Raw genomic sequence first — 14,438 nt, 5'->3', positions numbered from 1 at the left:
TTGCTCCCTCTCAGTTCCCTGCCAGACCATCCAGGTTTTTGCTCCCTCTCAGTTCCCGGCCAGACCATCTAGGTTTTTGCTCCCTCTCAGTTCCCTGCCAGACCATCCAGGTTTTTGCTGCCTCTCAGTTCCCTGCCAGTCCATCCAGGTTTTTGCTCCCTCTCAGCTCCCTGCTAGACCATCCAGGTTTTTGCTCCCTCTCAGTTTCCTGCCAGACCATCCAGGTTTTTGCTCCCTGCCAGGCAGTCTTTGTTTTTACTCCCTCCCAGCTCCAGTAAGTATGCAGAATCATGGACTATCTGGGGGTCCCTGAGGACTGGGTTGGGAAACACCGCTATAGATCAAAGCATACATTGGAATGACGGACTGCCTGTGCCACCCTCTACCCTTTCTTTGCCTGCCCAGGCGGTGTGCAGTCACCGAGGACTTTGAGACAGGAGTGGAGTGTTACCTGTCACAGCTGGGCTAGCCTGATCTTGAGAATCACCCGGGCCTGTCATCCTCTGCCTGCCTGGCTCCCTCACTTTAAGCAGAAAGAGACGAGCTGTCAAGGCCTCAGGTGTTTTTATGCTCTGCTGGGTGCATATTGATTCTGAAATAACATGGCACAGCCATTTTGGGGGCAAATTTTTCAAATAAGGACAACCACAGGATGTAAGAGACATAAGGAATAGTTTAAATAAAAGGCATTACACCATGATGAGTTTATTTATTATTTATTTGTTATTTTGGCATAATAGCTTCTAAGAAAAGTTCTAAGTTGTTTTGCTGTCCATTCAGGTTTTTTATTATTATTATTATTATCCGTCCATTATCGTGACCACTTATTCCCCACTGGGGTTGCGGGGGGCGAAGCCTATCCCGGGAACAACGGGCGCAGGCGGGAACCAACCCTGGGCGGGCGCCAACACACCGCAGCGCGCGCACACTCACCCAGCCACACGTACACTCACACAACTACGGGGCCGATTAAGACACACCAATCAGCCTACCCTGCATGCTTTTTGGACGTATTCAAGGGTGTCATTATTTGCTTTATTAACACTTATGCAATTTCAAAAGCTTTTTTTTTGTTTGTTTTCAGTAATGCTTGGATGAAGACGTTTTATGACAAGTACATAAAGCAGAGGAAACACTGGATGGGATGCCAGTCCATCACAGGACAGGCACACACATCATCATTTGGAGGAACATTTCAATTATCTATATGGCCTTTAACTGCAGGAAAAACGAGGAGGACATGCAAGCTCCACACCCATGAATCGGGGACCGGATTTCGCACCCCTAAATGGAAGAGCGAAGCTATAGTACAATTTACCGAACTACCCCGCTGCCCTAATAGCGATCTAATGATACATATATCATATTCCTCAGTAAGTTCAGCAGGGACTTCGGTTTGTCACTGTATATCACGTATAGAAGGACAATGGGGTTCATCTTAATTGTTATCGCTAAGGTCCATTTAACATTGTGTGCCTGATCGCAACATCTCAGAAAGATGAAATAGCTGACTTCATATTTTCATCGCCTGTTTTTTTTTCGGTACAGACAAGCCCTGTCAGGCTAAGTGTATTGGACTAATATAAATTACATTAGAATACATTGAATTCTTTAGTTTGGCTGAAGCGGATTTTCAAGGATCGTCGTCCCATTGGTTGTCACAAGAGCTTGCATGGTGACTTCGAGAACATTTCCTCTCTTGCTAAGGCAACGTAACCGAGGATAACTCATAATTAGATATTTTTATAACCTGTGGTGTTTTGTATATTACGATTTGTATATTTCACCAAGAATTACTCAGATTGTATTATGGTTTGTGCTTTATATTGACCATCACCGCAAATTCACATAAGAAATATTACATATGTATGTTTTGATGATATTATCAAATGTATTTGTCTGAATATTACGTACACTGTATAATTCTGGAGACGCTCGCTCTTATACTGATAGCTTGCTGGACTCATGTTCAGATTAGTGTATAAATCCTAGCACAGTTCTACAAATTTGCTGTTTCATATCAGAACTCGGTATCCCATAATCCTCCTGCCACATATTCCCGTGGCCAGCTTTTGATTCGCTGACAGAGCGGAAATTGTATTCCGGAAGCGCCCTGTGTTTTCAGGTAGGAATGACGGAGCGTGTCGGGTGTGTGTAATTCCTATCTTTAAATTTATATATTTGGTCTGTCTTCTTCATTTGAAAATTTTCCTTTATATATGGATAATATAAATTACACGTCTTATACGTTGCAGCAACGTTAATGAATTTTTGATAACCATTCTATGCGTTAGTGGTTCATTTAACGAGTTTAAGCATAAACACGAACATTACCAAGTTATGTTTCGCTTTTAGTATATGTCTTTATAAGTATACACAGGGTACCGTCTTTGTTTTGCATATCATAAATGTCATGTATCCGAAGTGTGTGTTTGCTAAACATTTAATCACCGGTAGCGTTAATCTGAAGTGAAATCGTTTCCGGGCGCCTCATCCGTAGGAGGTCGCGTGTCAGTAAGCGGCGGGCCACAAACCACCTACCTCCGCGCTGTGAAGCCCAAGATCAAATGCACATTATTTACAGTATCACCTTCTGATGCTTTCTTAGTTGCTTTCTATCTAAGAAAAGCTTTTTGTCAGTCATCAGTGATTGTTGTGTTTCTTTTGTTTGTTTCTATTCTATTATTTTCATTTGTGTTTTCTAACCGTCAATTAACTTTTCTAATATTTACATCTGTAGTGTTACTTCTGATTATCACCGATCCGTGAACTGTGTAGATAAAGTAGATATTTTAGCACTAGGCCTACTGAAATTCCTTATTGTAGATTATTACTAATTAATTTGTAAGAGTAATTAATTGTTATTGTTTTTCAGTTTAAGTAATTTCTTTTTGAATGTGGATTAAACATGGTGTCTTTCTGGCTTACTGTAGAGGGCAGGTCAAATGGAGTCTGCCAAGGAGGTGCAGGGTAGCAACATGGAAGAAGTTACAGAAGCATTGGGTAGCACCCTGGGTGTCTCTGAACAGTACGGAAGGTCTGATGGGGGGCGAGACCGCCCCCCGTGTGTCGCCTCTCGCGAGACAGAGCTGGAGGAGAACTTCTATGACTGTCGAGAGACTCTAGAGGACGCTGAGGAAAAACCAGCAAGCAACAGTTTGGGCAGGCTTAGGACAGAGCAGGAGGAGGAGGGAGATGCTAATCACCCAGACAGGAAATGGGAGAAGGGAGGACAGGATGTACACGGAGAAGAGGAACCTGTGCTATTGGACAGGCCGGATCTGAGCGAGGAAGGGAGGGACAGAGGGATCCAGCCGGAGCAGGATAGCTGGGTGGAGTGCAGTGAGGACGACCAGGCGGCTCATTCACCTCAGGATGGAGTGGAAGAGTCTGAGTTCGGGGTGAAGGAAGAGGTGGTACCGGAATTTGATGAAGAGTACCTGAGCGAGTTGGAGAAAGACCTGAGCCAAGAAGAAAAAGAGGTGCCATTGTCTTTGTTCTTAACAGGCAACTTGGCAAGTCCTTTTAGAAATTCATTTCTTCAGTTCCTGGGCTGCAGCCTTTTGAGGCAGGGTACACCCTGGTGGTATGAGAGTCCATCCGTAACTGATCCATCCTAGGCTGTGGACTTTTGAGGCAGGGTACACCCTGGTGGTACGAGAGTCCATCCGTAACTGATCCATTCTAGGCTATGGCCTTTTGAGGCAGAGTACACTCAGGATGGTATGAGAGTCCATCCGTAACTGATCCATCCTAGGCTGTGGACTTTTGAGGCAGGGTACACCCTGGTGGTACCAGAGTCCATCCATCTCTGAGCCATTTGTTCAAATAGTCACACACAGCCAGTGGTTCACATTCACCAGCTCAGCTGGGCTGTATATTTGTGAACAAGGAACTTGAGACACCTGGGGGAAATCTGCAGGTACACCCCCCATTTGAGGAATGTTGCATTGAAATAACCATAATCATATAAGTCAGGCAACACACACACTGTCATTTTTATAAAATAGCAATATTTAGAGGTAACATAGGGTGCAGTGCACATGGCAGGGGCTCTTGAGTGTGTTACATGAAAGCAGCATTGATCAGAATCTGGGACAGAATCGTTTAACCCTGATAGCTTCTCCTGGGGTCTGTTTTGTCTTTCAGAGCCGGAGGGAGGAAAGTCTGAAACTGAAGGAGACGGGAAACGCACAGTTCAAGAGAGGGGGTAGGCCTCGTCACCCACCAGCACTGCCGAAGCACTTATTTGTATTTGTAACTGTCCATCACTTGTTGCTGCATCTGGCTACTACAGTCGTGTGAAAAAGAAAGTACGCCCTCTTTCAGTTCTATGGTTTCACATATCAGGACATAACTGAAAACAGCATTTGGTCCTTACCAGGTCCTAAAATGATTTAAATCTAACCTCAGGTGTAAAACAGCACACAACGTATTCTGCTGTGTCATTGTTTGTTTAACAAAAGTGAAGTCAAAATGGAGAAGCCATGCTTTAAACATGAAGTACACCCCATGATTCAACAGCTCGAAGAACCACCTTTAATAGCAATAAATTGAAGCAATTGTTTTCTAATAATAATCGATATTTTATTGATCCCCATGAATCCCCTCCCTCAACGTGCTCTTTGTGGAGTAAGCTGTCCGCGTAGGGCTGCTACCCGTAGCGACGCCCAGGAAGCTCAGGGTTAAGGGCCTTGCTCAAGGACCCACAGACGTGTTGAGGCTGGGTTTGAACCGGCGAACTTGTGATTACAGGCACACAGGCTTAGCCCACTGAACCACACATTTCCCCCCAAATCTGTATGCTTTTATCAGTGTCTCACATCATTTCGGAGGAATTCAGTTCATTGAGGTTTGCAGGCATTCGATTATACGCAGCTCTATCAAGGTTCTGCCACAGACTTTCAGTCAGGTTGAGGACTGGGCCATTGCAAGACATTGATTATTTTCTTTTACAGCCGTTCTCTTGTAGATTTGCTGGTGTGCTTGGGATCATTGGCCTGTTGCATGACCCAATTTCAGCCAAGCTTTAGCTGTTCGACAGATGGCTTCACATTTGAAGCTACAATAATGGTATTCGGAAGAGTCTGTGGTTGACTCAATGACTGCCAGGTGCCCAGGTCCTGTGGCTGCAAAACAAGCCCAAATCGACACCCCTCCACCATCGTGCTTGACAGTTGGTATGAGGTGTTTGTGCTGGCATGCTGTGTTTCATTTTGCTGAACATGGTGCTGTGCGTTATGGCAAAATGTCTCGACTTTGGTTTCATCTGTCCAAAGAACATTGTTCCTGAAGTCTTGTTCAGATGCAATTTTGCAAACCTAGAGAGAAGAGACTTTCTCCTGGCAACCCTTCCAAACAAACCATACTTGCTCAGTCTTTTTCTAATTTTACTGTCATGAACTTTAACATTTAAAGTGTTAACTGAGGCCTGTAGAGTCTGAGATGTAGGTCTTGGTTTTTTTTTCCAATTTCTCTGAGCACTACACAGACTGACCTTGGGGGGAATTTGCTGGGACGTCCACTCCTGGGAAGAGGACAGCTGTCTTGAATGTTTGCCACTTGTCAATTATCCAGGGGTGGTGAACCTGATCCATGGAGGGCCTCTGGGTGCAGGTGTTTGGGATGACCTCTCAATCAGCCAGTCATAAAGCAGTCTTTCTCAACTGCAGTCCTGTATTGAGAGGTCATCCAAAAACCCACACCGGCGCTCTACGGAACAGGGTCACCACAACCTGGAATAATCTTTCTCACTGAATGATGGATTATAAATTGGGAATGGCCTTATAACCCTTCCCAGATTGATGGGCAACAATAATTGCTTCTCTGAGATCATTGCGAATGTATTTCCTCCTTGGCATAGTGGTAGCACACCTGAATACCCCAGACAAGCAAACTGCCATAACTTTAATAGACGTGGTCACACTTGCTGCTGGTCAGTTCATCGCCTGCTTTTAATTAGCAACACGTGGCTGCTATTTACCCTCTTAATTCCTATGGAAACCGTAAGGGTATCCTTACTTTTCCACACACTGCTTCTGCATTTTGTTAAATAAATAATGACATGGTGTAATATGTCATGTGTTGTTCATTTGAGTTTGTATTTACCTAAGTTTAAGACCTATTAAGGACGAGAGGATTGTTTATTATGTCCTGATATGTAAAACCTTAGATCTTTTTCACATGGCTGTGAGTTTACAGAGTGCCTCCTGCTGGTCATTATGGTAATTTCGGTATGCAGTGGCCGAGTCTGCCTGCACCCTGCCTAACCCACACCTCTCTTCTTAGAGCACTCTGAAGCAGAGGAGTCCTACACGGCCGCCCTGAGGGCATGCCCTGTGTGTTATGGCAAGGAGAGGGCCATCCTGTTCTCGAACCGTGCAGCGGCACGCCTGCATCTGGTGAGCCTGGGCCCAAAATTGGACGACTTCACTTCCCCTCGCTCTCTCGCTAATGGCTGGAGAGGGTTTTCTTAAGCCTCTGTCGGCAAGTGTTAGAATTCGTCACTGGGCCCCTGAATTACACTTTGCAGTGTAATTTTCACGACAACCCCCTGAAAGAGTTACCGATATTAATGATGCCAGAGTATATTTCACAGTGTTAACAAATAATATTAACAATCGCAGTGTTAACTGCAAATGTTTTTTTCATCAGTAGCATTCCTGATGTTTTATAAGCCGGCCAAATAATGTCTCATGATTCGTTTTAAGAAGTAACAAACATAAACAAACATGGAACTGTAGGCAGCCAGTTTGTGCTGCGAGAAAAAGGACGAGCTACGAATTCAGTAAGCACTGGATTGCTCTGATTTGTGAAGTAACACAAATCACAAATTCAAATAAGCCTGCAAATTCAAAATAATTCAAATAATATGCAAACTAAAATAACACCCCAGGTATTGTGATGCACTCACTAATCTAATGTGGCGAGTTTGTCGAGAACTTCACAGGGATGTCAGCCGCAGTGAGGCAGAAGTGCATGAAGCATTTATTACGCTTTAACGCGCAGTTGTGTGAGCGAGACGGAGTGAGGAACAGGCAGTGGGAGAGTCACATGGTCAGATGAGTCATCCGTCACCTGGCAGAGGAGAGCGTGTTCAGCCTCCAGGCTGGAGGGCGCCTTCCTCCCTGTGATGGTGCTGGGGGCGCTCTCTCCATGTGGGCTCGTGTTCCTGAGCCGCTCTCCCTCCGCCCGACAGACGGCACCGAGTACTAAGGCACTCTGAAGGATCGCGGTCTTCCTATCCCGGACCTCTCTGTTCGATAGGAGTAGAATGTTCTAGAACGTCCCCCTCTCCAGGGCACTGCCAGGTACGGAACCAGCATGATATTAACGTACTGTACCACTGTAGCCCCTCCTCATCTGAAGACTTCTGGGAGATGGAAGTTTCCCAACAAAATGCTGAAATTCTCCTAGAAGGGTGGTGCTGTACACCTCCAGTGGGGTGGGGGGGCTAGCTGCTCTCAGAGTTAGCAGTGAGCTAACGAGGAGCCAGCTCGTTGTTTTCTGGGTGGTTTGATGGTCGTCTGGCTAATGGGCGCCTTCCCCACGCAGATGTGCGTGATCTTCCTCGTTCCCCTCATGACCACGCCTGCCCGCTCAGTCGCACATGTTGCTTACTGGCTGCAGAACGACAAGCTCTGATCCCTCCTTTCTCCCCCCCCCCCCCACCCCCCGCATATCTTTCAGGATAAAAATGAAGGCGCAATAGCCGACTGCTCCAAAGGTGAGATGAGAAAATGCTCGTCTGCTCCCGCCAGATGTTAAATGTTTGGAATGTGCCGTAAGCAGTGGACGGGCTCTGTCACTGCAGAGTGACCGGGTGCTGTGGCGAGTGTCTTATGGGGGGGGGAGCTGGTGTTCCTGCAGTGATCCTTTCCTACCAGAAATTGTTGTGTGAATGTAATGATGCCCACGGTCTCGCAGTATGCGGATAGGGACCGATTAGTGTCCCTTAGGCCGTCGTGGTGATGGTGGACCGCCTGTCTCCGCTCATTCAGCCATGGAGCTGAACCCTGACTACATCAGAGCCATCCTGAGGAGGGCAGAGTTGTATGAGAAGACAGACAAGCTGGATGAGGCCTTGGAGGACTACAAGCTGGTGCTGGAGAAGGACCCCAGCGTGAAGCAGGCCAGGGAGGCCACCCTGGTGAGCCGCCGTCTGGTCCCCGCATGCGCCGCCATTCAGTTCGGTGAAGTCAAGGCCGCGTACGTGAGCTGGTGGAGATGAGCGTTCCCGCACCAACGCCACAGAGTATTGTCAGGGGAACTTTTGTGTGTGAACTGCGTAGGGGGAGGGTTATGCAAGATGCTTCCTTCCTGTACAGCACTGAGTGTGCCGGAACATCGGGGGGGGGGGGGGGGGGGGGTCTGGGATGGAGGATTGGAGATGTGCAGTGTATGGGAGCCGATTCTACTGATGATATGCCTGTAATGAGGTCGGCATAAAGCAAAGAGGATTTCCTGTCTAGGATTCTGTCTCCCAAGCACTGGGATTGTAGCACGAGCGGGAAATGCAGATGTTAGGAAGTTAGAGTGAATTCCAGCCTCTAGCCGACTTCCAGCATCCCTTATTCGTCCTGTAGGGGATCCCCTTCCTGACATAGTGATTCTCCCAACTCTGAGCAAGGTGCGCAACCTTCAGACCTCTTGTGTTGCCTTGGCAGTAACCTTTTCTTAATCTCTTTTGTGGTTCTGCCTTCTGTGTAAATTTTCTGTCTGTCAGAGACGTGCGTGGGCGTCTGCTTGGCCTCCCGTGTTCAGTCCCTGGCTTTCATCCGAGGGTTACGGACATCGCACGCGAGAGATTCTCCATAAGGAGACACTATAGCTGTCGTCAAGACAACCTGGCCGCTGTGCGGTCCCATCCTTGAGTTCTCTTTTCACTCCATAAAAAGGGAATGGGTGGGGGTGCGGGAAATGGGGCAAAGAAAATGTAAGTGGGATAGGGGTGGGCGGCAGGGGGGCTTTTTGTGCCATGAGTGCATGGAGATGGGTCTGGATCTCAGACCTGAGGGGGTCAGTGTCTGCGGGTGGGAATTGGTTGAAGTCCTGTTCCCCAGGGGAAGCCACTCCTCTCAGAGGCCCTCTGCTGTCCCCCCTCCCGCAGCGCCTGCCGCAGCAGATCCACGAGAGGAATGAAAGGCTGAAGGAGGAGATGATGGGTACGTGACCCTTCCTGCCTGTCCTTGCCACCGCCATCCCTTCGCTCCAGTGAGGGACTCGCTGTGTCTCGGGGGGGGGGGGGGGAGTGGGGTGTGTGTCCATGGAGCATAGACCCATCCATGGTTTCTGTCTGCTTTCTGTGAGTGTGTCTGTGTGTGAGAAAGAGAGATAGAGATGTTTTCTGTCTTAATAGTTTATGAAAAGTTCATGAAGGGGAAGGTCTTCCCATCATTGGTGCATCGTTGGGGTGCCCCCACTCGCCCTCTTCCCCCTGCCCCTCCTGTCTTTTTCTCCGTGGCTCTGTTCGGCTGTACGCGAGATCCCACTACTCCCCCCCCCCCAGCTTCCTGACTGTGATTTCTCACGTTGGCCATCCCGCATGCGGAGCTAGGTGGGGCCATTTCACTCCACGTGGCAGATGACATTTCCTCTTGGCTTGTGTGAGGTTTTCACCTCCATGGCCAGGACCTTCATAAATGTCGACGCCTCTGATGGGGATCCCTGCAACCAGAAGGGACTGGGAATGTCAGCTCACACGCTAAACCCATTCGTTAGGTGCAAGATGGAGTCTCCGGCTCATCACTGTATATTTTTTGCATAACCAGTCAGTCCAGTGATTTAGGTATAAAGGCAAATAAGGAGAAAAAAATGCACAATTCCTGAAGGACGCACCAATTCTGGATGGGAAACTATAGAAAAGAGCTGAATCCCCCCACCCCACCCCACTGCTGATCTTAGTTGTCCTGAGGGATGATGTCATGAGAAATCAGCTGGCAGAGGGTAAAATAAATGCAGGCCAACAAAGAAGCCCTTTTCCATGCAGGCAGGCCAGACCGGATGCCAGCCTCACTGATGGTGTTTGTGCATTTCTGTTTTGTTGTTTTTTTTGTCTCACAAATAGAATTTTCTAGAAGCGAGAGGTGGAAATGGGCAGCTGGGGCAGTGATGGAGGCCTGGGCCTCACACCGCCTCAGTGTTTTCCTCGTCATTGTCGTCCACGAGCAGCCGGGGGAGGGGGGGCTCGCGGCCCAGGGGGGGCTCACCGTCATACCTGAGAGTTCTGCTCACGCTTTCCACACCGGGCTTTTCTCACTGCGTGTCTCGCGGCCCTTTCTGGGAAGCAGGGCTGACGTCTCCCAAACGATGGCGTGCGTCAGTAGCCGTTTCAGGAGGACACCCCCGTGGACCGGCGTGACGACGTGAAATGGCCGGACACTGCTGGAGATCTTCGCTTGTTCTCCTGCTTTTCTTTTCCCCTCACATATATTTTTGATGAAGATGAGTCTCTACGGGGAGTAGAATTTTTATTTATCTGACCGACCGGGTCGTGCTGTGCAGTTAGAGACAGCGATGACTCTCAGAATAGTCAGCTAGTAAAGAATGCTCTTAATAGGGTGAAATAAGATGTACGCAGATGTATGAATGTTTCCAACTAATGTGTTTCACAGCTGGCTTTGGGAAACTGGTTATTTATAGGAAGCCCTGCGTAGATTTACTTATGGGATGTCAGTGGGACCCGATGGGCTGATTCTAAAGTGTAGGAGAATTTTTCCGACTTTGATTATCCAGTGAATTTGAGTCTCCCACAGAGTAGTGTGTCTGGTTGTGGGCTGCAGTGGGCTGGGTGCGTAGGGGCTCATGGAGGATGAATGTGATTTGGCTGCAGTGCTCCTTCTGGCGAGGCCAGATGTACACGTGTTAAACCTTAGTAAACTTAGGAAGGTTGCTGGTTTGAATCCCGTGAATGCTACGAGTGATCCTACTCCGTTGGGCCCTTGAGCAAGGCCTATAACCTTCTCTTGCTCTGTCCTGGATGTGACGTTAATCTATATCCAGCCCTGCAGGGAAGTCCTCCATCTTATATAAAAATTTGGGTGTTGGGGTCAGGATTGGCAGTCCAGCCACCGGAAAAAACTCACACTGGTCCATTCAGACTGGTGTGGGTCTGAGACCACCCACTACAACGCTGCACACAGGTTCTCATCCCTGAAGTGGTTTGTCGCGTGGTGGGTGCAGGGCTGTGATCAGCGTCTGCTCCTTACCTCCTCCTCTTCCTCCTGTTCACTCTGGGGTAGGGTTTTGAGAGATGCATTGACGCATTGTGATGAATTGTGTTATCTGTAACATCAGAATCAGTTATAATTGATTTTTGGAAGCTCTCATGTTCACGGGCTGCAGGTAGACTTGTAAAGTTGCAGGGATGGCGTTTGAATTTCTGAAACATAGGATAATAGGAAGGTTCATTAATATTCATAAAGCAGGCTCATTGCGCTGTGATGCTTTTGGGAAATAGCCCTCTTTTGTAGTGCAAAAAAGGTCTTTCTTTTTGCTAGTCAGCAGCAATTCTGAGGTAGCTAACTAGCTAGTTCCTTAAAAAGTAATGTTTTGCCTTTGAGATGCTTGGGATTTGTTATATCGGTTAACAAATCAGTATTGGCCGATGTTCATTAAAAATAAAAATGTCAGCATCAGTCTGGTGTGTCACTCTTGGCCAGTATTGCTGGCCGACATTTAAACTTTCTCAGTTTTCAAAGTTGGCAGCCCCAGGGCTAAAGACACAACAACTGAGATGATGGAGATGGTTGAATTGGGCAATCAGCCATTTTCCACAGTGGAGGACGAGTGATTTCATTCACCACTTAGAAAAGGTATCAAAGGCCTGCAACATGTTTAAAATTCATTAATAAATGTGGCTCCTGGATCAATCTTGCATTTTCCACAGAATAAAAAACAATGATGTGTCAAGGACACTTTGATGGGGTCAGGAGGAACCAGGGCTCGAACCTGCAACCCTCTGGTGGCCGAACAATAGCACTACCTCTTGCGCCACTATCTTCCCCACACAATTAAATCGAATAGTGGAAAAAAAATAAAGATATCAGATGCATGTTATAGTTCCTTAATTATAATGCAATAGAATCGGTCTGGAGTTGACGCTTTATAGCCTTACTAAGGAGAAATGCCCATTTTATAATCTGTAAAGTCTCAACCAGCACAACCCAAATTAACCTAGCATGGCCCTACAGATCATGCAGTCAGCACTGTCAGAATGTCCATGGAAAGGAAAAGTGGATAAGCGGGAAGCGAATAGGGCAAAGCATTCTTGGAATTCCAACAGCTGTTCTCAGATGCAGGCTCTTCAGTGTTGCAGACCTGCAGCTGGTAGGGCCAAGTAAGTCTGCCTCGCAACGAGGCCGATTGAAGCTACGAAGCACCATGTGGGGGACGGGGGGGGGCAGCTGCTTAGCAACTCAGTGGTGTTTGCTATCGATCTGACTGCAGCTGAGAAGCTCACTGCTGATGAGTCTGTGCGGCTCCCCTTAATGGTTCAGAAGGCAAGAGAAGGCAGAATTGGGGTTGTTGGGAGACGCATCTAGGAACCGTGTGATGATGAGCGAGGGCTGGGGTCTGATGCCTGCCCTAATTCCTGCCATTCACACTCCTGATGATTTGCCCTATGGTGGACCGTGAATGGCAGTTTTGTTCTCAATAAGAATGGTGTCTGAACTGTGTGTGGGTATGCCTGTCTGTGTGTGGGTATGCCTGCCTGTCTGTGTGTGGGTATGCCTGCCTGTCTGTGTGTGGGTATGCCTGCCTGTCTGTGTGTGGGTATGCCTGCCTGTCTGTGTGTGGGTATGCCTGTCTGTGTGTGTGCGGGTATGTCTGCCTGTCTGTGTGCGGGTATGTCTGCCTGTCTGTGAGCGGGTATGTCTGCCTGTCTGTGTGCGGGTATGTCTGCCTGTCTGTGTGCGGGTCTGCCTGCCTGTCTGTGTGCGGGTCTGCCTGCCTGTGTGTGGGTATGCCTGCCTGTCTGTGTGTGGGTCTGCCTGCCTGTCTGTGTGTGGGTATGTCTGCCTGCCTGCCTGCCTGTCTGTGGGTATGTCTGCCTGTCTGTGTGCGGGTATGTCTGCCTGTGTGTGGGTATGCCTGCCTGTCTGTGTGCGGGTCTGCCTGCCTGTCTGTGGGTATGTCTGTGTGTCTGAGCTGGTTCTGTTGGCCCAGCTTTGCTGTGTTCCCCAGCTAGCGGTTTTGTGTTGCTGCAGTACTTTTGCTGACCAATTTGGCCAGATGCTGACTTCCTTCTTCACGCATCTGTCTTCTTGCTGCACAGGGAAACTGAAGGACCTGGGCAACATGTTCCTGCGCCCCTTCGGCCTGTCAACTTCCAACTTCCAGGTCAACCAGGACCCCGCCAGTGGATCCTACTCGATTAACTTTGTGCAGAACCCGAATAACAACAACCGGTAACCCCAGGCATCGACCCTGCCACAGCTTCGGCACCCTCCGGTTCGGCATTGGTGGGGTCGCGGCGAGCAGCAGGTCCCCGTTGCAGTGATGGCGGGAGGCTGCGCGGCCTGCTAGCCTGCACTGTATTGCAGTTCTTGTTCAGTTGATTTCTGGATCACAAGTCCCTGCACTGCCTTTTAAAATGGGCACCACATGAAAGGTAACTAACCGTGAATGCAGGTGGACGGCCGCCCTGTGTCCACGTGTTGCATTTGTGTAAATAAACTGTAATATAAAAAACAAAACTGGAGCCATGGATTTTTATTTTATAACCTCCCTTGAAGTTTTAGGAAATACATCTGCCTGCATTTTTTGCCTCTTTTTTTAAAACTAGTAACCCAACAGCATTCCGTTAATTCAGACGAGAAGTGTCTTGATGCTCCAGTGCGTGTTCTTGGTGAGGAAGGTGCTGTTACTCTGTGAGTGTTACATGCCAGGGTGTGCCCTGTAAAAATGTTTTCTCAAAAAGGGGTAAAATCTCAGAAACAAACTATTAAATAATCAATTAATATTGCACTCCCGGCAGAATGGGTGTTCATTGTGATTCTCATACACATAAAATACAATCTCTGTTAAATGAATGGTACCTTTAATACTCTCAACAGATTTTCAACCCTTAGAACATTTTTTTTTGTCTTCTTTCCCTTTACTGGTTTAATTGCCACCTCATTCCATGAAATATTTGTCAGATAATTTACAGGGTCTTAATGTCTCTGTTAATCTGATATTAATCTGATATGTCCATTTAACATTTTCCAGTTAGACCTTATATTGAAAGTTCCTGATATTCCTATTTTCCTGCTTTATAATGCTGTATTTTTGGCTTTGTGACTTTTAAAGATGGTCATGTGATTTAAACTACTTTATGTGGCTGCATGTAATTCATAGGTTTCTTTGGTTGCTAGGCTCAGTCAGTATAATTAGCACACTTGTGGGATTTAATTAAATTCTTTATTAGTGAGAAATGTGCTTGAAAAATTACTGCT

At 47.5% G+C, this 14,438-nt stretch overlaps 1 protein-coding gene across 3 annotated transcripts; it reads left to right on the top strand.

Moving 5' to 3' along the window:
• The first annotated feature begins 2,064 nt into the window (after positions 1-2,064).
• Positions 2,065-13,697, top strand: ttc1 (tetratricopeptide repeat domain 1). 3 transcript variants are annotated; one of them, XM_049028670.1, is made up of 8 exons: positions 2,065-2,125; positions 2,934-3,515; positions 4,150-4,210; positions 6,289-6,401; positions 7,690-7,726; positions 8,001-8,149; positions 9,110-9,164; positions 13,277-13,697. In XM_049028670.1, the coding sequence occupies exons 2-8, from the start codon at positions 2,946-2,948 to the stop codon at positions 13,411-13,413; spliced, it is 1,122 nt and encodes a 373-aa protein (XP_048884627.1). In that variant the 5' UTR covers positions 2,065-2,125; positions 2,934-2,945; the 3' UTR covers positions 13,414-13,697. The 3 variants fall into 3 exon arrangements, with proteins under 3 accessions (XP_048884627.1, XP_048884628.1, XP_048884626.1); XM_049028671.1 differs by having other exon boundaries at positions 2,120-2,148; positions 2,934-3,482; XM_049028669.1 differs by having other exon boundaries at positions 2,120-2,148.
• Positions 13,698-14,438: the final 741 nt, after the last annotated feature.

The sequence above is a fragment of the Brienomyrus brachyistius genome, chromosome 10 (genome assembly GCF_023856365.1).
Source record: "Brienomyrus brachyistius isolate T26 chromosome 10, BBRACH_0.4, whole genome shotgun sequence".
Classification (NCBI taxonomy): Eukaryota; Metazoa; Chordata; class Actinopteri; order Osteoglossiformes; family Mormyridae; genus Brienomyrus; species Brienomyrus brachyistius.
This window is presented reverse-complemented; position numbering and strand designations above follow the sequence as displayed.

Excerpts from the sequence above, each read along its gene's own strand:
- ttc1 (XM_049028670.1), top strand. The coding sequence starts at position 2,946 with ATGGAGTCTGCCAAGGAGGTGCAGGGTAGCAACATGGAAGAAGTTACA. Across the intron at positions 6,402-7,689 it reads CAGCGGCACGCCTGCATCTG|GATAAAAATGAAGGCGCAAT; the intron begins GTGAGCCTGGGC and ends CATATCTTTCAG. Across the intron at positions 9,165-13,276 it reads GCTGAAGGAGGAGATGATGG|GGAAACTGAAGGACCTGGGC; the intron begins GTACGTGACCCT and ends CTTGCTGCACAG.